The 26,403-nt window shown below is 52.0% G+C and overlaps 1 protein-coding gene across 1 annotated transcript in view; it reads left to right on the forward strand.

Moving 5' to 3' along the window:
* The window catches only part of LOC140741407 (zinc finger protein Aiolos-like), a 73,661-nt gene that overhangs the window by 34,732 nt on the left and 12,526 nt on the right, over positions 1–26,403 (forward strand). Inside the window, 1 exon segment of the mRNA XM_073071573.1 lies at positions 11,374–11,496. Within this exon segment, the coding sequence (XP_072927674.1) occupies positions 11,374–11,496 (123 nt within the window).

Here is a 26,403-nt window from a genome sequence, read left to right on the forward strand (position 1 = left end):
TTCGGGGTTGATTGATGGAGAAGACTGAGAGGAGGTTCGATGACAAAATCAGGAGGGGGTACAGGCAGGGTCGGTGCAAGCGGGCTTTTCCCCGCTGAGGTTGGCTGAGGCTAGAACTGGAGGTCGTGGGTAAGATCGATCCTCCCACAGTACCGCGTGGATTAAATACATACTGTAAGTCATCCTGTGATTCGGTTGGGGTTAATTCGGGGCTGTGGGGGATTACTGGGGAGGGGCAGCTCGAAGGGCCGGGAGAGCCTACTCCGCCCTGTGTCGGGGAAATCAGCCGATCGATTTTACCCCCCCCCCCCCCCCCCCCCCGCCTTCTGCTTGCCCGCTCCGCCTTTCCGCCGCCCCTTCTGGCGTTCTCAGGTTTCCGATGGCACCCCCCCCCACCCTCGGGCGGCAAAGCTGGCAGCGTGAGGCTGTCGGAAAGAACGTTCCTTTCCACCAGCGGGTCGCGGCGATACCAGACGTGAGTTTCCTCACCAGACTACGTAGCTGATGCTTAAAAAAGAATGAGTAACTGGACGAGACGCCCTTTCATATCTTTGTACCCACCCTGTGTCTAAAGGTTAAAGCAGCGATCGTTTTCTCGATGTGAAATTTCCATTATATTAAATAGGGCAAACCGGCTCAGATACAATCACATCACATTCCCCTATATAGGTCACGGCATCCAACTATCACGTTATTTTAATTTCTTTTCGGTTCCAAGGTGTTGCATTGCAACAAATCTCTGGTGTCTCTGCACTACTGAGCAGTATTGCTGTCTCCCGGCCGTTCTGGGATGGTCCTGCTGGGTGTCTGATCAGAACGGTGCTTTGCAACAGGTGTGGTGTGGGACCTGAGGCTCCCGTACCTCCTTCCTGATGGTTGAGGGGGTGATAACTGTTCCTGAACCTGGTGGTGTGGGACCTGAGACTCCTGTACCTCCTTCCTGATGGTTGAGGGGTAATAACTGTTCCTGAACCTGGTGGTGTGGGACCTGAAGCTCCTGTACCTCCTTCCTGATGGTTGATGGGTAATAACTGTTCTTGAACCTGGTGGTGTGGGTCCTGAGGCTCCTGTACCTCCTTCCTGATGGTTGATGGGTAATAACTGTTCTTGAACCTGGTGGTGTGGGTCCTGAGGCTCCTGTACCTCCTTCCTGATGGTTGATGGGTAATAACTGTTCTTGAACCTGGTGGTGTGGGTCCTGAGGCTCCTGTACCTCCTTCCAGATGGTTGAGTGGGTAATAACTGTTCCTGAACCTGGTGGTGTGGGTCTTGAGGCTCCTGTACCTCCTTCCTGATGGTTCAGGGGGTAATATCTGTTCCTGAACCTGGTGGTGTGTGTCCTGAGGCTCCTGTACCTCCTTCCTGATGGTTGAGGGGTAATTCCTGTACTTTCTTCACGAAGACAGCAGCAGGAAGAGAGTGTGGCCAGGGCAGTGTGGGTCCTTAATGACGGATACTGTTTTTCTGGGACAACATCCCTTGTAGATGTGCTCAGTGGTGGGGAGAGCTTTACTCGTGATGTACTGGGCGACGTCCATTACGTTTTGTACTTTCAATATGATTTTCCATTCAAGGGCATTGGTGTTTCCATAGCAGTCAATATAATCTCCACAACACATCTATAGAAGCTCGTCAGAGTTTCAGACCACATAACAAATCCTTGCAAACTTATGACGTGGATGCTTTCTTGGTAATTGGACCTACAAGCTGGGCCCAAGACAGCCCCCTCTGAAGTTGCTAACCCTCTCCTATTCAGATCTTCCATCGGGGTCCGGCACACTTGACCTCCACCTTCCTCCTCCCGGAGGCAGTCGTCGTCACTTTTGCTGACGCTGACGTGTGCGTGAGTGAGAGGTCGTTGCTGTGACAGCGCCCAGCCAGAGTTTCCGCCTCCCTCCTGCGTGCTGATCCGTCGGGAGCTCTGATTCAGCCGAGGGCGGGTCGCGAGCGCGAGGCGAGTAGAGCCGGGGTGGGCGAAGCTCGCGGCCTTGCGATGCACCTGGAGATCGCGGAGGAGACGTTGCTGTCAAAGCGAGCTGACCGGAGTCCGCAGGTGAGGACATCGAGGGTCCATTGGCGCCAGGAGGCATCGAGGCACGTTGAGGGGGACCGCGGTGTCGGATGCCGAGCTGTGGTCAGCGACGAGCCTCCCGATGTGTGTGTGTGTGTACCCTTGCTGTCCGGGTGTTCCGGGGTGAAGTGAAGGGCTGATGGAACGGTATCTGCTGTCGGCCTGTTGTGAGGGCAGGCGAGTCGGACTGGATCCAAATCGCTTCTCGGGCAGGAGTCGATAGGTTCCGTCGCCAGCCTCTCGGACAGAGCATTTCGTCACGGGGGATGCGAGTGCGACTGGACGGTCACCACGCTCCCCTTGGGCACCGGCGGAACTGGAGCCTGCCCGAAGCAGGCGGGGTCCTCAGACTGCCGAGGAGAGAGGTGAGGGATCTCAGTGAACGCTCCAGCCAGCTGATCAGCACAGGTCTTTGGTACTTGGCCAGGTACCCAGTCCGGGCGGGATGATTTCCGTCGGTTCACCCTCCCGAAGGATGCTCTCAAGTTGGAGTAGTGTGCTCAGTTCTGGTCGCCTCACTACAGGAAGGATGTGGAGGCCATAGAAAGGGTGCAGAGGAGATCTACAAGGATGTTGCCTGGATTGAGGAGCGTGCCTTATGAGAATAGGTTGAGAGAACTCGGCCTTTTCTCCTCGGAGCGACGGAGGATGAGAGGTGACCTGATAGAGGTGTACAAGATGATGAGAGGCATTGATCGTGTGGATAGTCGGAGGCTTTTTCTCCAGGGCTGAAATGGCTAGCACAAGAGGACACAGGTTTAAGGTGCTGGGGAGTAGGTACAGAGGAGATGTCAGGGGTAAGTTTTTTACTCAGAGAGTGGTGAGTGCGTGGAATGGGCTGCCGGCGACGGTGGTGGAGGCGGATACGATAGGGTCTTTTAAGAGACTCCTGGATGGGTACATGGAGCTCAGAAAAATAGAGGGCTGTGGGTAAAGCCTAGGTAGTTCTAAGATTTGGCACAGCTTTGTGGGCCAAAGAGCCTGTATCGTGCTGTAGGTTTTCTATGTTTTAAGTTGGCCTCAGTGACTGAATTACTGGGCTGTCAGGGAGTGTGGGAGTTGGTGATGGTTCCTCCAGTCAAAGCGATCTCATCTGGGAGTGAAGCCCTCGTTACCCCCAAGGCCGCGTGGTTTCAGCATTCAGGCTCCGCCGTAGCTGTCGAGCACCCTTCATAGATTCCAGTTTACTCTGAAATTGTCACTTCACCCATGAGCAACGAATCCCACAGTTCCACCACCCTCCTGGTCCCCATTCTATATGGATGTCCCTCTATTCTGAAGCTGTGCCCTCTGGTCCCAGACTCCTCCATTATAGGAAACATCCTCTCCACATCCACTCTATCTGTGTCCTCTGGTCCTAGACTCTCCCACTATAGGAAACATCCTCCCCACATCCACTTTATCTGTGTCCTCTGGTCCTAGACTCCCCCACTATAGGAAACATCCTCTCCACATCCACACTATCTGTGTCCTCTGGTCCTAGACTCTCCCACTATAGGAAACATCCTCTCCACATCCACTCTATCTGTGTCCTCTGGTCCTAGACTCCCCCACTATAGGAAACATCCTCTCCACATCCACTCTATCTGTGTCCTCTGGTCCTAGACTCCCCCACTATAGGAAACATCCTCTCCACATCCACTCTATCTGTGTCCTCTGGTCCTAGATTTTCCCCACTATAGGAAACATCCTCTCCCCATCCACTCTATCTGTGTCCTCTGGTCCTAGACTCCCCCAGGATAGGAAACATCCTCTCCACATCCACTCTATCTGTGTCCTCTGGTCCTAGACTCCCCCAGGATAGGAAACATCCTCTCCACATCCACTCTATCTGTGTCCTCTGGTCCTAGACTCCTCCAGGATAGGAAACATCCTCTCCACATCCACTCTATCTGTGTCCTCTGGTCCTAGACTCCCCCAGGATAGGAAACATCCTCTCCACATCCACTCTATCTGTGTCCTCTGGTCCTAGACTCCTCCAGGATAGGAAACATCCTCTCCACATCCACTCTATCTGTGTCCTCTGGTCCTAGACTCCTCCAGGATAGGAAACATCCACTCTATCTGTGTCCTCTGGTCCCAGACTCCCCCACTATAGGAAACATCCTCTCCACATCCACTCTATCTGTGTCCTCTGGTCCCAGACTCCCCCACTATAGGAAACATCCTCTCCACATCCACTGTATTGAGGAATTTCAACAATCGATAGGTTTCAATGAGATCCCCCCCTCCCATTCTCCAGTAAGTACAGGCCCAGAGCCATCAAAAGCTTCTCGTACTTTAACCGGTTCACTCCCAGAAACTTTCTCATGAACCTCCTGTGTTAAACTGCTCACAGTACCTCCAAGTGAGGCTTCACCAATATCTCATGCAGCCTCAACATTACATCCTTGCTTTTATATTCTAGTCGTCTTGAAACGAATGCTGACGGTGCATTCCTCTTCCTCACCACCGACTCAACTTGCCAATTAATCCTTAGGGAATCTGGCTGTCGTTTCTTTGCCAATTCTCCTGATCTGCCTAAACCCTCCTGCAGCTTTTCTACAACTTCCTGCCCGTCCACCTGTCTTTGGATCGTCTGCAAACTTGGCCACAAAGCCATCAATTCTACCATCCAAATCATCGACATATAACGTAAGAAGGAATCGGTCCCAACCCAGACCCCCGTGGAACACCGCTAGTCACCAGCAGCCAACCAGAAAAGGGTCCCATTATTCCCACTCCTGCTTCCTGCCGATCAGCCAATGTTCTATCCATGCTGGTATCTTCCCTGTAGTATCACGGGCCCTCGTCTTGTTACGTGTGGCACCTTGTCAAAGGCCTTCTGAAAATCCAAAGTACAACACTCACTCCCTCTCCTTAGTCTATCCTGCTAGTTATGCCCTCAAAGAATTCCAGCAGAATTGTCGCGCAAGATTTTCCCTTGAGAAAACCGTGCTGACTTTGACCTATTTTATCGTGTGTCTCCTCGTGCCCCGAGACCTCATCCTTAATCATCGGCTCCCAGCATCTTCCCCAGCCACTGAGGTCAGGCTAACTTGGCCTATAATCTCCTTTCTTCTGCCTCCCTCCCTTCTTGACGAGATGGAGTCGACATTTGCAATTTTCCAATCCTCCGGGACCATGCCTTGATCCAGTGATTCTCAAAGGATCATTACTCGTGCCTCCACAATCTCTACAGCCACCCCTGGGGTGGACACCTACTGGTCCAGGTTTACTTACCTACCCTCAGACCTTTCAGTTTCCCAAGAACCTTCTCCCCAGTAATGGCCACGGTGCTCACTTCTGCCCCCTGACTATCTCGAACTTCAGGCACACTGCTAGTGTCTTCAACTGTGAAGACTGATGCAAAATACTCACTCAGTTCATCCACCGTTTCCTTGTCCCCCGTTGCTCCCCTGTCCAGCAGTCCGATATCTACTCTCGCCATCTCGGTCAATTATGGATAACTCTGAACATCCTCTACATAGCACCATCCAGAGACAGAGAAGCAGTTTCAGCGACAGGTTACTATCGATGCAATGCTCCTCAGACAGGATGAAGAGGTCAATACTCCCCAATGCCATTAGGCTTTACAGTTCTACCGCCAGGACTTAAGAACTTTTTAAAAGCTATTATTAATGCTTTTTGAGATAGTGATTTAGATGCATATCATATTTTTTACTGAGTTAAGTATTGTATGTAATTAGTTTTGCTACAACAAGTGTATGGGACATTGGAAAAAAGTTGAATTTCCCCATGGGGATGAATAAAGTATCTATCTATCTATCTATCTATCTTTATACCTGCAAGAGCTTTTGGTATCCCCTTTGCTGTTACTGGCTAACTTGTCTTCATATCGCATCTCTTCTTTCCTCGTGGCCCTTTCTCTATTTGCCTTCTGTCGGGTTTTTTTTTTTCCCAAAAGCTTCCCAATCCCCCAACTCCACACTAATCTCCGCTCCGCTGTATGCTGCCTCCTTGGCTTTTACGCTGTAGCCCCGCCCTCCCGCACCAGTTCCTCAGCCGCAGATCCCTCCGCCAAATCATCCGATTCTTACCCCTCACTGGCGCCCGGCACGGGGGAGCAAACCGGAGATCACTACCCAGGAGGCCCTGCTTTACAGCTTTCTGCCTGGCTCCCTAAAATCTCTCTTCAGGACCCCCCCCCCCTCCCTTTAACCCACCCGTGTCACTGGCCCCAATTTGTAGCAAGACTCCTGGCTGCTCGCCCTCCCACTTCAGGACGCCGGGGGACCCGCTCGTGAGACGCCCCTGACCCTGGTACCTGGGAGGCAACAGAATCTTGTGCCTGCACCTTTAACTGTAGAATCCCCTCTCACCTCTCCGGTCCTCTCCCCCTTTCCTTTCTGAGACCCAGCCACTGAGGTTACCACCCCCCCACCCCCCCCCCACTCTGTCGAGACCATATATGTCAAACTCAAGGCCCGCGGGCCAAATCCGGCCCGCGGTGGAATTATCTTTGGCCCGCGGGATAATATCTAATTACTATTAAAGCTGGCCCCAGTAATCGAAGCGCCTATGGCGTATGATATGGCTAATGCTGAGTTTATTCAGGTACCAGGTTTTCAGGGTTTTTAGTGTTTATTCGGCAGTCTTGCTCGGTAGTCTTCTTCATAAGAAACGGAATTTGTAAAGTGAAACACTTTGTAGTTATAGCAGAGACTGAGACACATGAGAGCAGGCTGAAAAAACGGAGGCAACGAAAGCTGCGTTCGCACGCGTCCGACTGATCCGGCCCGCATGAAGCTGCATTTTGCTCAATCCGGCCCGTGACCTAAAATGAGTTTGACACCCCTGTATCTAGACAGTATCCGAAGCGGTATACTCACTATTGAAGGGAATGGCCTCTGTACTGGCTGACCGTTTCCCTTCCTTCTCCTGACGGTCACCCAGATACTTGCCTCCTGCGACTTAGGGATGGCTTCCTCCCTGCATCTCCAATCCGTCGCCTCCTCGCTTTCCCATCTGAGTTGAAAACCATCGAGCTTGCAGCCCTATACCCATTGGTCTCACGGATTTCTGAGCCAGTTCCCTGGCCACCTGTCCTTTCGGTGGCCGGGAGGAGGCAGTGTATCGGACATAGGCCAGCCAAACGAATCCCCTCGGCCTGCACGGTGTTCACATCCTTCCGTTGCCCTCACATCCATGTTAATGCCTCTTAAAGGCCCCTAACTGGACTAAGCTAGACTGGACTGCCAACACAGATGCCTTGTGCAGGAAGGCACAGAGTCGACTGTACTTCCTTAGAAGGTTGGCGTCATTCAACGTCTGTAGTGAGATGCTGAAGATGTTCTATAGGTCAGTTGTGGAGAGCGCCCTCTTCTTTGTGGTGGCGTGTTGGGGAGGAAGCATTAAGAAGAGGGACGCCTCACGTCTTAATAAGCTGGTAAGGAAGGCGGGCTTTGTCGTGGGCAAAGTACTGGAGAGTTTAACATCGGTAGCTGAGCGAAGGGCGCTGAGTAGGCTACGGTCAATTATGGAAAACTCTGAACATCCTCTACATAGCACCATCCAGAGACAGAGAAGCAGTTTCAGCGACAGGTTACTATCGATGCAATGCTCCTCAGACAGGATGAAGAGGTCAATACTCCCCAATGCCATTAGGCTTTACAATTCAACCGCCAGGACTTAAGAACTTTTTAAAAGCTATTATTAATGCTTTTTGAGATAGTGATTTAGATGCATATCATATTTTTTACTGAGTTAAGTATTGCATGTAATTAGTTTTGCTACAACAAGTGTATGGGACATTGGAAAAAAAAAAGTTGAATTTCCCCATGGGGATGAATAAAGTATCTATCTATCCATCTATCTATCTATCTAACGTATCAGCCTCTACCCCCGTCCCAGGCGGCCCATTCTACTGACCCACCCGCTCTCTGCGGAAAAGACTTACCCCTCACATCGCCTATGGAATTACCCCCTCAGATTCATGCCCTCTGATATTAAACATTTCGTCCCTGGGAAACAGACGCTCCCCGCCTCTCATGATCGTTATAAACCTCGATCAGATCGCCCCCCTCAGCCTCCGGCGCGCCAAAGAAAACAACCCAGCCTCTCTCGTGATCTCTAAACCAGGCAGCACCCTGGCAAACCTCTTCCGCCCCCTCTCCGAAGCCCCGACATCTTTCCTTCGGGGGGGGGGGGGGGCGACCGGAACTGTACACAATGCTCCGGGCGCAGCCTAGCCGGAGTTTTCTAAAGCTGCAGCACAACTTGACAGAGGCGGGAGATGATGAGAGGCAGAGATGGAGTGGACGGCCGGAGGTTTTCTCCCCGGGGCGGAAATAGCCACTGTGAGATGACCGTATTTTAGGGTGATTGGAGGAAATTTTGGAGGGTGGGGGTATGGGATATCAGAGGTAGGATTTTTTTATCTGGTGACAGAGGGGGACATTGAAGAGGCTCTCAGATGGGCTAATGGATGAGAGAAAAGCGGAGGGAAGGATCAGACTGATCTTGGAGTAGCTTTTGCACTCAAAACATACTGGAGGACGTCAGAGGTCACTTATTTTCTTTACACACACAGAGGGTGCTTGGAACGTCCTGCCAGGGATGGTGGTGAGAGGCAAATACATTAGGGGCATTTAAGAGACTTTAATTAGGCACACGGATCCGTGGGAAAGACATATCTCAGGGCTGTGCACGGCACACGTACTTCGATAATAAGTATACTTCAGATCTTTAACATCAGAAAGTCTGTCGATGCTGGAAACCCAGAGCAACACACACAAAGTGCCGGAGGAACTCAGCAGGCCAGGCAGCTTCTGTGGAAAGGGGTAAACAATCGACGGACCTTCCCCGGCAACCCCAAACCTTTTTTTTTTACGTCTGGTACCTTCCCTCTCGTCACCTGGTACCCCTCCTCCTTCCCTTTCTCCCACGGTTCCACTCCCGTCTGATATCAGATCCCTCCTTCCAGCTTCCCACAGTATCACCCCGTCCCCGCCCACCTGTTTTCATCCGTCACACGCCAGCCTGTCCTCCTCCCCACTCGCCCTCCCCAACTTCTTATTCAGGCCTCCTTCCCCCCCCCCCCACCCTCTTTTCCAGAATCTGATGAAGGGGTCTCGGCCCGAAACGTCGACTGCTTACTCTTTCCCACAGATGCTGCCTGACCGGCCGAGTTCTTCCAGCGTTTCGTGTGTGTCACGTTGAATCTTCGGATGACAGAAAAATGGAGGGCTCTGTGGGAGGGAAAGGGTTAGGTTAAAGGGACGGCACCATATCGTGGGCTGAAGGGCCTGTTCTATCTGTGTCCTATGTTCTTTTGCTGAAAGCACGTTTTCAAACATCGACTGAAATGGAAAATGAGAGGCTTTGTTTTTCTCTGGTAGGTTACTTCAGTTCTGGATGAACAGATGTCCTCTTTCTGAAGTTCTGCTTTTATTGGTATCATGATATTCAGAAGAATAATTGAATCCTATCGAACAGTGAATGGCCTTGATTGCAGGTGGAGAGGATGTTTCCTATAGTGGGGGGAGTCTAGGACCAGAGGACACAGATAGAGTGGATGTGGAGAGGATGTTTCCTATAGTGGGGGAGTCTAGGACCAAAGGACACAGATAGAGTGGATGTGGAGAGGATGTTTCCTATAGTGGGGGGAGTCTAGGACAAGAGGACACAGATAGAGTGGATGTGGAGAGGATGTTTCCTATAGTGGGGGGAGTCTAGGACAAGAGGACACAGATAGAGTGGATGTGGAGAGGATGTTTACTATAGTGGGGGAGTCTAGGACCAGAGGACACAGATAGAGTGGATGTGGAGAGGATGTTTCCTATACTGGGGGAGTCTAGGACCAGAGGACACAGATAGAGTGGATGTGGAGAGGATGTTTCCTATAGTGGGGAGTCTAGGACCAGAGGACACATACAGAGTGGATGTGGAGAGGATGTTTCCTGTATTGGGGGAGTCTAGGACCAGAGGACACAGATAGAGTGGATGTGGAGAGGATGTTTCCTATACTGGGGGAGTCTAGGACCAGAGGACACAGATAGAGTGGATGTGGAGAGGATGTTTCCTATAGTGGGGGAGTCTAGGACCAGAGGACACAGATAGAGTGGATGTGGAGAGGATGTTTCCTGTAGTGGGGGAGTCTAGGATCAGAGGGGTGTTTATTTAGAATGGAGATGAGGAGGAATTCCTTCAGCCAGAGGGTGGTCACTGCCACAGGTGCTGCGAAGGCCAAGTCTTTATGTATATTTAAGGCAGAGGTTGATCGATTCTTGATTGGCTAGCGCATGAAGGGATACGGGGAGAATGCAGGACAATAGACAGTAGGTGCAGGAGTAGGCCATTCGGCCCTTCTAGCCAGCACCGCCATTCACTGTGATCAGGGCTGATCACACACAATCAGTACCCCGTTCCTGCCCTCTCCCCATATCCCTTGACCCCGCTATCTGTAAGAGCTCTATCTAACTCTCTCTTGAATGCATCCAGAGACTTGGCCTCCACTGCCTTCTGGGGCAGAGCATTCCACATATCACCACTCTCTGGGCGAAAAGGTTTTACCGCATCTCTGTTTCTGAACGGCCTACCCCTTATTCTTGAACTGTGGCCTCTGGTTCTGGACTCACCCCTCAGCGGGAACGTGCACCCTGCCTCCAGCGCGTCCAACCCCTTAATAATCTTGTACGATTGTGGCTTGGAGGGGAAATGGGTTGGCCGCGGGGTGAAACGGCAGGTGGCCCAAGTCTTCTCTTCTACAGTACGGGTTGATGAACTCCCAGCTTCAAAGACCGGATTTGAGGTGACAGACTGACAGGGCGGGAGCCGGCCCTTCGGCCCCTCTCATCTTGCCCCCCCCCCGCTCTGTAAATCTCTCAGACCGTGCGCTTCCGCTTCAGGAGACAACGCTTCGGTAAGATTGCAGAAAGTCGCCCTGGTGTTGCTCGTGAACGGTGGCTGGGCGAGGCCAACTCTCTCGGCCTGCAGTCGGAGCACCTCGGGGTTTGAGTCCGAGTTACAGAGTGTATATATTGCTTAGTGAGCAATTCGTCTGCCTCTCTCTCTCTTCCCTCCCCCAGCCCCGACTATCATTGTTTGATTTCCTCCACCGCCGATACTGCTGATATCAGTAAGTCTCCACTTTAACACTGCCAACCACAAAACCTCTCCCTCCGTGCCCTTTTGCTGGTCATAGCTGGTACCCCTCAGGGGTTGGCGAGTTCTTTTACGTCACTTCCTTCCACCTGTCCCCGCAAACTCCGCCCCAGCGGTGAAAACTCTGTTAATCATATTTTTCCTCTCTCTCTCTCTCTCTCTCTCTCTCTCTCTCTCTCTCTGCTGGTTCTTTTCAGAGAGCGAGGAGATTCAGCCGCAGAGCCTGAAGGCAGAGATGGGATCGGAGCGAGCTCTGGTGCTGGACAGACTCGCCAGCAACGTGGCCAAGAGGAAGAGTTCCATGCCCCAGAAGTTCATCGGTGAGAATTATTTTTCTTAATTGCCTTGTTTTCGTTGCATAAGTAAGCAGGCTTTCCGACGCCCACCAGTTCCTGCGGAGAAAGCTGAGGACTTTGTGACAGGCAGCACTGTGTCTTTATTTCGTTTGAGTAGCCGGGATTTTCTCTCTCTCTCTCTCTCTCTCTCTTCCCCAGTTGGTCAGTCTCCGTCAGCGTAGCTCAACTGAGGCGCTGCTGGCCGAGTGAGAGGTCGCCGGGCAGTGGGAGAGAACTTTCAGCTCGAAGTTTGAAAAGTTCTCGAGAGTCGCTCTTGTTACGGGTTTGGGTGAAGAAGAGAGTTACTGCTCTTCACCTGACCCCCACCCACCTACTTGTGTGACAGTCCGCAGAGTCATACGCAGATGGTGCTGGATGTCCGACGGTGACACAGGAAACCCTTGCGGGGGGTGGGGGGGGGTGTTTTTTTTTCTCTCAGAAGGTGAAACGGCGGCTGCTCCGGACCACACTCTCTCGACCACGGAAGTCCGAGGGGGTCCGGTGGACCCCGAGTAGCCAATCAGGGCTCCCCTCCGGCGCCTGGCCGTGCCCCCCCTCCCCACCCCTGCTGGACCTCGCTGGGGGTCCGGTCCCCGCCCAGTCCACCAGATGCTATAAGGACAGGCACGGCCCCCCCAAACCTGTGGCGTGCCGGGGTGTGGCTGGCCATCCCCTCTTCTCACTGTTACCGTCGGGGAGGGAGGGAGGGGGGTACAGGAGCCCCGAAGGCACTCAGCGGTTCAGGAGCGGCTTCTTCCCCTCCGCCATCCTATCCCCCAAATGGACACCGAACCCGCCAACACAACCTCACGACAGCAAAAAAAAAATTATTTCTGTCTTTGCAGAACTTTTAACTATTGGATATGTCTGCCGACCGTAATCCCTTTTCTTTTTAAATTTTTCTTCTGTTTTTTTTTTAAGTTTGTTTCTGTTTGTCCTGCTGCAAAGTTAAATTTCACGATATATGCCGGTGATGTTGATTCTGACCCTGAAGTAGCTGTGTTAATGTACAGATAACGTGCAGTGTCTAGAAAGCGATGTGCTGTGTAACTTGCTAACATAACTCTGGAGTTACATACGGCCGACATACATGCAGCTTATGAATAACCGTGGGGGGGGACTAGGGCCGAGAGGGGTGTGGGAGAGCAAAGGGGACACAGGCACTTAACCCGTTGAAAGCCGCGTCGCAGGTCGCAAAGACAGCTTTTTGTTCGCGCCGGCCTGCACAGATCGGGGGTACTGAGGACGAGAGAGACGGGGGTATTGTGTTGGAGCTGTATGAAACACGCTGGTGAGGTCTGATCCCGAGCGCTGTGTGCAGTTCTGGCCGCCCACCTCCAAAAGGAAAGGTGGTGAGCAGGGTTGACAGAGCGCAGGGGGGGAAAATCTACCCGGACATGAGGAAGGTCTGGAGGATATACGGAAGGATTGACGAGGTTAGCAGCGCATTCTCGAGCGAGCGAGGGGAGATTTGATAAGGGGTACTGTGTACAAAATTATGAGCAGTTATAGACAGGGTAAATGCAAGCAGGGTTTTTCCACTGAGGTTGGGAGGATGGGGGGGGGGTGTGTGTGGGACTACAGCCAGAGGTCATGGGTTAAGGGTGAAAGGTTAAGGGAACACGGTGGGGAGGGGGGAGGGAACGTCTTCACTGGGAGAGTGTGGAGCGAGTTGCTAGCACAGGAGATGCGCGCCAGCTCGATTTCAACATGTGGGAGAAGTTCGGATAGTTCAGAGCAGGGGAGACGGGAGGGCTGTGGTCCCGGTGCCGGGAGGGGGCGGGGGGGGGGTAAGGGCAGTTGAGATGGTTTCAGCATGGACTCGATGGGCCGAAGGGCCTGCTTCCGAGCCGTGTTTTCCTCTTGCGACTCGTCGTGTGCGCTGCCTTAAAACGCAGGGAATGCCGTCATTAATCTGGCTTACTGTAAGTGGCGTCAGATTTACTGTACTGTTGAGTTTGACACCATTTCGGTTATCTGTAAATGTCAGAGCCTTGTTGTTAATTACTCATTAGCCCGAGTCTTTGTAGAGCCCTGCCCTCAACGAAAGGGGGTGTTCCAGTGGCAAAGCGAGCTCGAGTGAAGGCTGTTGCGAGCCCCGGCTTGTTATCTCGCTGTCGCTTAGCTTCTAAGTACTCTTTGACAAACTCGCGTGTTTTCCACACTCACCAGCGGAAGGCGGTGTAGTTCGACCCCCTCCCGCTGCGGGGTGTTCAGGGCTGCGAGGAATCACCACCCACCCCCCCACTTTCCGGACTCCTCGTCGCGTCACTGGCCCGGTTTTCCCGACTGTCAGCCAGGCAAGTCCCGGGGAGGAGGTGCCCCGTTGCGCTCGGGTGTAGAATTCCTCGCTGCCGTTCCCGCGACGATTTCGCTTGACCTGTCGGGGTGGTTAGCCCCTCCGGACCTGTCAGGGTGATTAGTCCCCCGGGACCTGTCAGAGTGGTTAGCCCCCCGGACCAGTCAGGGTGATTAGCCCCCGGACCTGTCAGAGTGATTAGCCCCCGGACCTGTCAGGGTGATTAGTCCCCCCCGGACCAGTCAGAGTGATTAGTCCCCCCCGGACCAGTCAGGGTGATTAGTCCCCCGGACCTGTTGGGGTGGTTAGCCCCCAGACCTGTCAGAGTGATTAGCCCCCGGACCTGTCAGAGTGTTAGTCCCCCCGACCGGTCAGGGTGATTAGTCCCCCGGACCGGTCAGGGTGATTAGTCCCCCCCGGACCAGTCAGAGTGATTAGTCCCCCCCGGACCAGTCAGGGTGATTAGTTCCCGGACCGGTCAGGGTGGTTAGTCCCCCCGGACCAGTCAGGGTGATTAGTCGCCCCCAGACTGGTCAGGGTGATTAGTTCCCGGACCGGTCAGGGTGATTAGTCCCCCGGGACCAGTCAGGGTGATTAGTCGCCCCAGACTGGTCAGGGTGATTAGTTCCCGGACCGGTCAGGGTGATTAGTCCCCCGGGACCAGTCAGGGTGATTAGTCCCCCCCGGAGCAGTCAGGGTGATTAGTCCCCGGACCGGTCAGGGTGATTAGTCCCCCGGGACCAGTCAGGGTGATTAGTCCCCCCGGACCGGTCAGGGTGATTAGTTCCCGGACCGGTCAGGGTGATTAGTCCCCCCCCCGGACCAGTCAGGGTGATTAGTCCCCCCCTGGGACCAGTCAGGGTGATTAGTCCCCCCGGAACAGTCAGGGTGGTTAGTCCCCCCCGGACCAGTCAGGGTGATTAGTCCCCCCCCCTGGACCAGTCAGGGTGATTAGTCCCCCCCCGGGACCAGTCAGGGTGATTAGTCCCCCCGGAACAGTCAGGGTGGTTAGTCCCCCCCGGACCAGTCAGGGTGGTTAGTCCCCCCGGGACCAGTCAGGGTGATTAGTCCCCCCCGGACCAGTCAGGGTGATTAGTCCCCGGACCGGTCAGGGTGATTAGTCCCCCCGGAGCAGTCAGGGTGGTTAGTCCCCCCCGGACCAGTCAGGGTGGTTAGTCCCCCCGGAGCAGTCAGGGTGATTAGTCCCCAGACCGGTCAGGGTGATTAGTCCCCTGGGACCAGTCAGGGTGATTAGTCCCCCCCGGACCGGTCAGGGTGATTAGTCCCCCGGGACCAGTCAGGGTAGTTAGCCCCCGGACCAGTCAGGGTAGTTAGCCCCGGGACCAGTCAGGGTAGTTAGCCCCCCCCGACCGGTCAGGGTACCCCGTTAGCCCCCCGGACCGGGTAGGGGGGTCAGGGTAGTTAGCCCCCCCCGGACCGGTCAGGGTGATTAGTCCCCCCGGACCAGTCAGGGTGATTAGCCCCCGGACCCTGTCAGAGTGATTAGTCCCCCCGGACCAGTCAGGGTAGTCCCCCCCGGACCAGTCAGGGTAGTCCCCCCCGGACCAGTCAGGGTAGTTAGCCCCCCGGGACCAGTCAGGGTGATTAGTCCCCGGACCGGTCAGGGTGATTAGTCCCCCCCGGACCGGTCAGGGTGATTAGTCCCCGGACCGGTCAGGGTGATTAGTCCCCGGACCGGTCAGGGTGATTAGTCCCCCCCGGACCGGTCAGGGTGATTAGTCCCCGGACCGGTCAGGGTGATTAGTCTCCCGGGACCGGTCAGGGTGATTAGTCCCCCGGACCGGTCAGGGTGATTAGTCCCCCGGGACCAGTCAGGGTAGTTAGCCCCGGACCGGTCAGGGTAGTTAGCCCCCCGGGACCGGTCAGGGTAGTTAGCCCCGGGACCAGTCAGGGTAGTTAGCCCCGGACCGGTCAGGGTAGTTAGCCCCCCGGGACCGGTCAGGGTAGTTAGCCCCGGACCAGTCAGGGTAGTTAGCCCCCCAGACCAGTCAGGGTAGTTAGCCCCGGAGTACAGCTGATCAGCTTCCTCATTTGTCATTTTGGCTCAGTGTTGGCAGGTCACCTGCGGTGTTGTGATTGTCCAGCGATAGCCTGATCGATTGGGAGATAAGCACGGGATAATTCACAATGACCAATGAATCTACCGACTGGCACGTCTGTGCACTGTGGGAGGAAACCCGCGCGGTCGGTGGGAGAACGTGCAAACTCCTCACAGGCAGCGGTGGGACTTGAACCCGGGTCGCTGGTACTGTGAAGCGTTGTGCGTCGGCACCCCAGCGTGACGGTTAGCACGATTATGGAGCCTGTACGCTAGTTCATCTCTATCTAAGGAATTTCTTCATCCGATCGATATATAAGAGATCGATTTTTTAGCGCGTCATCTGTCTGTGAACTTACCGTTGTTTCTCAGCTCTTCCTTTAGCTTGCTATGTGTCTTTGTTTCTCTAATATAAACTGAAATCGTGCAATTAAGACTCTTCTCCCTCTTTGGCTCCTGGAAGAACGTTAAGGCCCAGAACATAAACAGGAGGGGTAAATTATATCGAGCATCCATCCGTGGCACAGTCATTGGACTAAGAATTGAAATTGTCTGTTTATTGGTGTGTCCGAAGAACGTTTTCATTATCAAGGTACATATACGCCAACATGTACAAACCCGAGATTCATTTTCTTGTGGGCATACTCAATAAGTCTGTATATGGATAGCAACTACATCAGTCAGAAATCAGGGTGGAGAAGAGTGCAGACTGTGCAAAGTACAAACGCAAGTAAATAGCAATAACTGGCCAGAACACGAGGTAAAGGGAGATCTTTGACTGCTGCGACGTTTCAAAAATGTGGCTTAGTGAGTGAAGTGTTATCCCCCTTTATTTCAAGAGCCTGATGGTTGAGGGGTAATAACTGTTCCTGAACCTGGTGGTGTGGGTCCTGAGGCTCCTGTACCTCCTTCCTGATGGTTGAGGGGGTAATAACTGTCCCTGAACCTGGTGGTGTGGGTCCTGAGGCTCCTGTACCTCCTTCCCGATGGTTGAGGGGTGATAACTTCCTGAAGCTGGTGGTGTGGGACCTGAGACTCCTGTACCTCCTTCCTGATGGTTGAGGGGTGATAACTTCCTGAAGCTGGTGGTGTGGGACCTGAGACTCCTGTACCTCCTTCCTGATGGTTGAGGGGTGATAACTTCCTGAAGCTGGTGGTGTGGGTCCTGAGGCTCCTGTACCTCCTTCCTGATGGTTGAGGGGTGATAACTTCCTGAAGCTGGTGGTGTGGGACCTGAGACTCCTGTACCTCCTTCCTGATGGTTGAGGGGTGATAACTTCCTGAAGCTGGTGGTGTGGGACCTGAGACTCCTGTACCTCCTTCCTGATGGTTGAGGGGTGATAACTTCCTGAAGCTGGTGGTGTGGGACCTGAGACTCCTGTACCTCCTTCCTGATGGTTGAGGGGTGATAACTTCCTGAAGCTGGTGGTGTGGGTCCTGAGGCTCCTGTACCTCCTTCCTGATGGTTGAGGGGTGATAACTTCCTGAACCTGGTGGTGTGGGACCTGAGACTCCTGTACCTCCTTCCTGATGGTTGAGGGGTGATAACTTCCTGAAGCTGGTGGTGTGGGACCTGAGACTCCTGTACCTCCTTCCTGATGGTTGAGGGGTGATAACTTCCTGAAGCTGGTGGTGTGGGACCTGAGACTCCTGTACCTCCTTCCTGATGGTTGAGGGGTGATAACTTCCTGAAGCTGGTGGTGTGGGACCTGAGACTCCTGTACCTCCTTCCTGATGGTTGAGGGGTGATAACTTCCTGAAGCTGGTGGTGTGGGACCTGAGGCTCCTGTACCTCCTTCCTGATGGTTGAGGGGTGATAACTTCCTGAACCTGGTGGTGTGGGACCTGAGACTCCTGTACCTCCTTCCTGATGGTTGAGGGGTGATAACTTCCTGAAGCTGGTGGTGTGGGACCTGAGACTCCTGTACCTCCTTCCTGATGGTTGAGGGGTGATAACTTCCTGAAGCTGGTGGTGTGGGACCTGAGACTCCTGTACCTCCTTCCTGATGGTTGAAGAGGTGATAACTGTTCCTGAACCTGGTGGTGTGGGTCCTGAGGCTCCTGTACCTCCTTCCTGGTGGTGTGGGTCCTGAGGCTCCTGTACCTCCTTCCTGATGGTTGAGAGGTGATATCTGTTCCTGAACCTGGTGTTGTGGATCCTGAGGCTCCTGTATCTCCTTCCTGATGGTTGATGAGTAATAACTGTTCATGGACCCGGTGGTGTAGGACCTGAGGCTCCTGTACCTCCTTCCTGATGGTTGAGGGGTAATAACTGTTCGTGAAGCTGATGGTGTGGGTCCTGAGGCTCCTGTACCTCCTTCCTGATGGTTGAGGGGTAATAACTGTTCCTGAACCCGGTGGTGTGGGTCCTGAGGCTTCTGTACCTCCTTCCTGATGGTTGATGGGTAATAACTGTTCATGAACCTGGTGGTGTAGGACCTGAGGCTTCTGTACCTCCTTCCTGATGGTTGAGGGGTAATAACTGTTCATGAACCTGGTGGTGTGGGTCCTGAGGCTCCTGTACCTCCTTCCTGATGGCAGCAGTGAGAAGAGAGCGTGTCCTGGGTGGTGGGGGGTCCCCGATGATGGGGGCTGCTTTCCTGCGACAGTGTTTCATGTCGCTGTGCTCAGTGGTGGGGAGGTCATGTGTCCTAATTCAGGGAAAAGCTCATCATACACACTGTTCATTCTTTCTGTACGGTCAGCTTGAATATTCTGACCTCTTCCTTTCTCTTGTTCGTCTGTTTGTTTCTGTATGAGGCCTGTATGATTTTACAGATGAGTAATGGATTCTTATTTATGGCAGATCACAATCACTTCGCAAAATGAAGATGTGCTTGTGTTTTTAAATGTTTTCTAGTATTTTGTGAAAACAATAAATTAGCTATTGTGCTTTCAGAAATATTGATTTCAGAAGTAATGATTTTTATTTTGATTGTGACCCCGGTGTCATTTTTAGGACATCTATTCGTTAGCTAGAAATTCTAGAATTCAGCCAGAAATTCGTTAGCTAGAATTTGTTAGCTAAAAAGAGAAAAGCTGTGTTACAAGCAAGTGATTCTGCAGGTGCTGGAAATCCAGAGCAATCAACACACACACAGACACACACACACACACACACACACAGACACACACACACACACACAGACACACACACACACTCACACACAGACACACACACACAGACACACACACACATACACACACACACACTCACACACAGACACACACACACACACACACACTCACACACAGACACACACACACAGACACACACACACACTCACACACAGACACACACACAGACACACACACATACACACACACTCACACACAGACACACACACAGACACACACACACAGACACACACACACACACTCACACACAGACACACACACACACACACACTCACACACAGACACACACTCACACACAGACACACACACACAGACACACACACACAGACACACACACACACACACTCACACACAGACACACACACACACTCACAGACACACACACACACACTCACAGACACACACACACACACACAGACACACACACTCACAGACACACACACACTCATTCTCTCTCTCACTCACACACACACACACTCACACACAGACACACACACTCACACACACACACTCACACACAGACACACACACACACTCATTCGCTCTCTCATTCACACTCACACACACACAGACACACACTCACACACACAGACACACACACACTCATTCTCTCTCTCACTCACACACACACACTCATTCTCTCTCTCACTCACACTCACACACACACACACTCATTCTCTCTCACACACACACACATTCTCTCTCTCACTCACACACACACACTCACAGACACACACACACACTCATTCTCTCTCTCACTCACACTCACACACACACACTCATTCTCTCTCTCACTCACACACGCACACAAACACACACACACTCATTCTCTCTCGCTCACACACACGCTCATTCTCTCTCTCACTCACACACACACACTCATTCTCTCTCTCACACACACTCATTCTCTCTCACTCACACACACTCATTCTCTCTCTCACTCACACACACACACACACTCATTCTCTCTCACACACACACACTCACTCATTCTCTCTCACTCTCACACACACACTCATTCTCTCTCACTCACACTCACACACACACACTCATTCTCTCTCACACACACACACACTCATTCTCTCTCTCACTCACACACACACACATTCTCTCACTCACACACACACACACTCATTCTCTCTCTCACTCACACACACACTCACTCATTCTCTCTCACTCACACACACACACACTCATTCTCTCTCTCACACATACACACTCATTCTCTCTCACTCACACACACACACATTCTCTCTCACTCACACACACACAGACACACACACACACACACAGATACACACACACTCACACACACAGACACACACACACCCTCACACACACACACACACAGATACACACACACTCACACACATAGACACACACACAGACACAGACACACACACACAGACAGACACACACACACACACTCATTCTCTCTCTCACTCACACACACACACACTCATTCTCTCTCTCAAACACACACACAGACACCGACACACACACACTCATTCTCTCTCTCACACACACACACACACACACACACACACACACACACACACACACACACACACACACACACACACACACACACACACACACACACTCTATCCTGCAGATGCTGGAAATCCAGAGTAACACACAAATTCCTGGAGGAACTCAAGCAGGTCAGGCAGCATCTGTGGAATCGAACAAACAACGTTTCAGGCTTCAGGAGACAGACTGTATTTCATTATAACCTTTGATTAAACAAGGGGGGGGGTTTACTCAGTTGTGAACAGGCCATGTTGGCTCCAGAATCGTGGCAGCCCGTGTGGGCAGCCCCCGGCACATCCGCAGACCGTGTTGGCCGTCGGTACAAGCGATGCGTTTCACTGTGTGTTTCAATGCCTGTGTCAGAACAAAACTACTCCTTATATCCAATTTGACGCCCGCTCTGCCCAACCTTTTATTTCATAAGGTGACTTGGCCACTTTGTATTAAGGACTGGCAGTGCCCGTAAAAGGTATTCACGCCAGCCCCCACCCACCTGCCACTGTGCCCGGAAGTTTCCCTGTTTTATTGTTTTATAACATTGAATCGCAGTGGGTTTAATTTGTCTTTTTTTTTTGACACCGATCAACAGAAAAAAGACTCTTTCATGTCAAAGTGAAAACAGATCTCTCCGCAAAGTGATCTAAATTAACTGAAAATATAAAAACACAAAGCAATTGATTGCATAAGTGTCCGCTGCCTTTAATACGACACACCAAATCATCGTTCGTGCAGCCAATTGGTTTTGGAAGTCACATCGTTAGTTAAATGGAGATCACCGTGTGCAGTCAAGGGGTTTCAACTGACTGAAGTGAAAACACACCTGTATCTGGAAGGTCCAGCTGCCGGTGAGTCAGTATCCCGGCAAAAACTACACCATGAAGACAAAAGAACACTCCAAGCAGCTCTGCGAAAAGGTTATTGAAAAGCACAAGTCAGGGGATGGATACAAGTCATTGAATATCCCTTGGAGTACAGTTAAGTCAATCATCGAGAAATGGAAAGAATATGGAACAGCTGTAGATCTGCCTGGAGCAGGCCGTCCTCAAAAACTGAGTGACTGTGCAAGAAGGGGACTAGTGAGGGAGGCCACTGGGAGACCTATGACAACTCTGGAGGAGTTACAAGCTTCAGTGGCTGAGATGGGAGACTCTGCGCAGACAACAACTGTTGCCCGGGTGCGTCACCAGTCGCAGCTTGATGGGAGAGTGGCAGAGAGAAAGCCACTGTTGAAAAATACCCACATGAAATCTCGGTGAGAGTTTGTCAGAAGGCCTGTGGGAGGCTCTGAAGTCAGCTGGGAGAAGTTTCTGTGGACTGATGAAACCAAAATTGAGCTTTTTGGCCAAAAACGCTATGCTTGGCGTAAGCCAAACTCTGCACATCATCAGAAACACACCATCCCTACCGTGAATCATGGTGGTGGCTGCATCGTGCAGTGGGGATGCTTCACTGCAGCAGGCCCTGGGAGGCTTGTGAAGGGAGACGGGAAAATGAATGCAGCAAAACACAGGGAAATCCTGGAGGAAAACCTGACGCAGTCTGCAAGGGAACTGCGACTCGGGAGAAGATTTGTCTTCCCGCAAGACAATGACCCCAAGCATAAAGCCGAAGCTACACAGGAATGGCTTAAAAACAACAAAGTTAATGTCCTGGAGCGGCCAAGTCAGAGTCCAGACCTCAATCCAATTGAGAATTTGTTGCTGGACTTGAAAAGGGCAGCTCACTCACGATCCCCGTGCAATCTGACAGAGCTTGAGCAGTTTTGTGAAGAAGAACGGGGGAATAATTGCAGTGTCCAGATGTGCAAAGCTGATAAAGACCCGTCCACACAGACTCAAGGCTGTGATTGCTGCCAAAGGTGAATCGAATAAATACTGACTTGAGGGGGGGGGGGGGGTTGTGTGAATATTTATGCAATTAACTAGTTTTGTGTTTTTATATTTGTAATTAATTTAGATCACTTTGCGGAGATCTGTTTTCACTTCGACACGAGAGAGTCTTTTTTCTGTTGATCGGTGTCTCAAAAAAAAGGGCAAATTAAATCCCACTGTGATTCAATGCTGTAAAACAATAAAACTTGAAAACTTCCAAGGGGAGGGGAGGGAGGAATATACTTCTTATAGGCGCAGAAAGGGGTTGAGAGGGGGGACGAGTCGGCCGTGCTGGAACGGGGGGGGGGGGGGGGGGGAGCAGGCTCGAAGGGGCAAACGGCCTGTTTCTGCCATGTGTCGGAGCTATGAGTGCACAGCTTCCAATAACCAAAATCCCAAAATCACGAGCGAAATACCAGTTTGCGTCGGTCAGTTTTACTTCAGGTTTTCGTCCCCTGTACTGTAAGCAATGACGTGGCACAGCAGATCGAGTAAGACCATAGTAGATAGGAGCAAAGTTAGGCCGTTCAGCCCATCAACTCTGCTCTGCCATTTAATCACGGCTGATTTACTATCCCTCTCAACCCCATTCTCCTGCCTTCTCCCAGTAACCTTTGGCGCCCTGACTAAACAAGAACCTATCAACCTCCACTTTAAATATACCCAGTGACTGGCAACGAATTCCACAGATTCACCGCCCTCTGGCTAAAGAAATTCCTCCTCCTCCCTGTTCTAAATGGACACCCCTCTATTCTGAGGCTGTGCCCTCTGGTCCCAGACTCCCCCACGATAGGAAACATCCTCTCCACATCCACTCTATCTGTGTCCTCTGGTCCTAGACTCCCCCACTATAGGAAACATCCTCTCCACATCCACTCTATCTGTGTCCTCTGGTCCCAGACTCCCCCACTATAGGAAACATCCTCTCCACATCCACTCTATCTGTGTCCTCTGGTCCTAGACTCCCCCACTACAGAAAACATCCTCTCCACATCCACTCTATCTGTGTCCTCTGGTCCTAGACTCCCCCAGTATAGGAAACAACCTCTCCACATCCACTCTATCTGTGTCCTCTGGTCCTAGACTCCCCCACTATAGGAAACATCCTCTCCACATCCACTCTATCTGTGTCCTCTGGTCCCAGACTCCCCCACTGTAGGAAACATCCTCTCCACATCCACTCTATCTGTGTCCTCTGGTCCTAGACTCCCCCACTGTAGGAAACATCCTCTCCACATCCACTCTATCTGTGTCCTCTGGTCCTAGACTCCCCCACTATAGGAAACATCCTCTCCACATCCACTCTATCTGTGTCCTCTGGTCCTAGACTCCCCCACTATAGGAAACATCCTCTCCACATCCACACTATCTGTGTCCTCTGGTCCTAGACTCCCCCACTATGGGAAACATCCTCTCCACATCCACTCTATCTGTGTCCTCTGGTCCTAGACTCCCCCACTATAGGAAACATCCTCTCCACATCCACTCTATCTGTGTCCTCTGGCCCTAGACTCCCCCACTATAGGAAACATCCTCTCCACATCCACTCTATCTGTGTCCTCTGGTCCTAGGCTCCCCCACTATAGGAAACATCCTCTCCACATCCACTCTATCTGTGCCCTCTGGTCCCAGACTCCCCCACTGTAGGAAAAATCCTCTCCACATCCACTCTATCTGTGTCCTCTGGTCCTAGACTCCCCCACTATAGGAAACATCCTCTCCACATCCACTCTATCTGTGTCCTCTGGTCCTAGACTCCCCCACTATAGGAAACATCCTCTCCACATCCACTCTATCTGTGTCCTCTGGTCCTAGACTCCCCCACTATAGGAAACATCCTCTCCACATCCACTCTATCTGTGTCCTCTGGTCCTAGACTCCCCCACTATGGGAAACATCCTCTCCACATCCACTCTATCTGTGCCCTCTGGTCCCAGACTCCCCCAGTGCAGGAAGAAGCCTCTCTGCGGGAAGGGTCTTGGCCCGAAATGCCGAACGGTTTATTCATCTCCACGGATGCTGCCTGTCTGGCTGAGTCCACCCCCCTCCCCAGCAGGTTGTGTGGGTTTGGTCTCGGATTCCCCCCCCCCCACCTCCGTTCTTCTAAACTCCAGCGAGTACAGGCCCAGAGTCAAACGCTCCCCACGCATTAACCCTTTCACTCCTGGGGTCATCCCTTGTTCAGTCGACCAAAGCGTTACAGCTTCAGACAGGAGACAAAGCAGGAGCAATCCGTGGCACCTTAACCCTTTTCAAGTACCTGGGAGTTCTTGCATCATCTGAATATTTTTTAAACAGGAAGTGTCTAAAAGCAAACTTTTTTTTTTCCACTCTCTGTTGATGTTTCTGTGCAGCTGTCTAGAAGTGAAGGCTATTTTGCAGAAAGTTAGTCGGAGAGATTCTGCAAGGCAGTACTGAAACTAGGTAACAAAGCGTTAATGTGGATCAAAGAGCCCAGAGTCTTTTCCTGTTTCTCACCCGTGTTTTCATTCTGAACTCTTGCTATCTGAGTTTTCGTCTGTGTGTGTTTGTGTGTAGCACAGAAAGTCGTCTTTAACAAGTGTTCTCATCTCCTGGAGATCTCTTGACATTTACTTTACCCGTAAATGAAATGTAACGTTAGGTTTTTATACGGTTTACTCACTCTTCAAGTAAGCCCACACTCCCACTGGGACTGTGCGCTGTTCAGCGAAGGGTAGGGGCGACCCTAATGCGAGGGGCCGCTCACGTTCGCACACTCATCTTCCTCATTTTCAAAACAATAAGTACCTTTCAGCACTCGAAAAGGTTCTGGGATTGAAGGCTTCTCATGTTGGTGGCTCCGGGCCTCTTCTCACTGGAAGAATGAACTTCTGTTTCCTACAGTGGGGGAGTCTAGGACCAGAGGACACAGATAGAGTGGATGTGGAGAGGATGTTTCCTATAGTGGGGGAGTCTAGGACCAGAGGACACAGATAGAGTGGATGTGGAGAGCATGTTTCCTATAGTGGGGGAGTTTGGGACCAGAGGACACAGATAGAGTGGATGTGGAGAGCATGTTTCCTATAGTGGGGGAGTTTGGGACCAGAGGACACAGATAGAGTGGATGTGGAGAGCATGTTTCCTATAGTGGGGGAGTTTGGGACCAGAGGACACAGATAGAGTGGATGTGGAGAGCATGTTTCCTATAGTGGGGGAGTTTGGGACCAGAGGACACAGATAGAGTGGATGTGGAGAGGATGTTTCCTATAGTGGGGGAGTCTGGGACCAGAGGACACAGATAGAGTGGATGTGGAGAGGATGTTTCCTATAATGAGGGGAGTCTAGGACCAGAGTACACAGATAGAGTGGATGTGGAGAGGATGTTTCCTATAGTGGGGGAGTCTAGGACCAGAGTACACAGATAGAGTGGATGTGGAGAGGATGTTTCCTATAGTGGGGGAGTCTAGGACCAGAGGACACAGATAGAGTGGATGTGGAGAGGATGTTTCCTATAGTGAGGGGAGTCTAGGACCGGAGTACACAGATAGAGTGGATGTGGAGATGATGTTTCCTGTAGTGGGAGAGTCTAGGACCAGAGGACACAGATAGAGTGGATGTGGAGAGGATGTTTCCTATAGAGGCGGAGTCTAGGACCAGAGGACACGTATAGAGTGGATGTGGAGAGGATGTTTCCTATAGTTCGAGAGTCTGGGACCAGAGGACACAGATAGAGTGGATGTGGAGAGCATGTTTCCTATAGTGGGGGAGTTTGGGACCAGAGGACACAGATAGAGTGGATGTGGAGAGGATGTTTCCTATAATGAGGGGAGTCTAGGACCAGAGTACACAGATAGAGTGGATGTGGAGAGGATGTTTCCTATAGTGGGGGAGTCTAGGACCAGAGTACACAGATAGAGTGGATGTGGAGAGGATGTTTCCTATAGTGGGGGAGTCTAGGACCAGAGGACACAGATAGAGTGGATGTGGAGAGGATGTTTCCTATAGTGAGGGGAGTCTAGGACCAGAGTACA

The sequence above is a fragment of the Hemitrygon akajei genome, chromosome 18 (assembly GCF_048418815.1).
Source record: "Hemitrygon akajei chromosome 18, sHemAka1.3, whole genome shotgun sequence".
Classification (NCBI taxonomy): Eukaryota; Metazoa; Chordata; class Chondrichthyes; order Myliobatiformes; family Dasyatidae; genus Hemitrygon; species Hemitrygon akajei.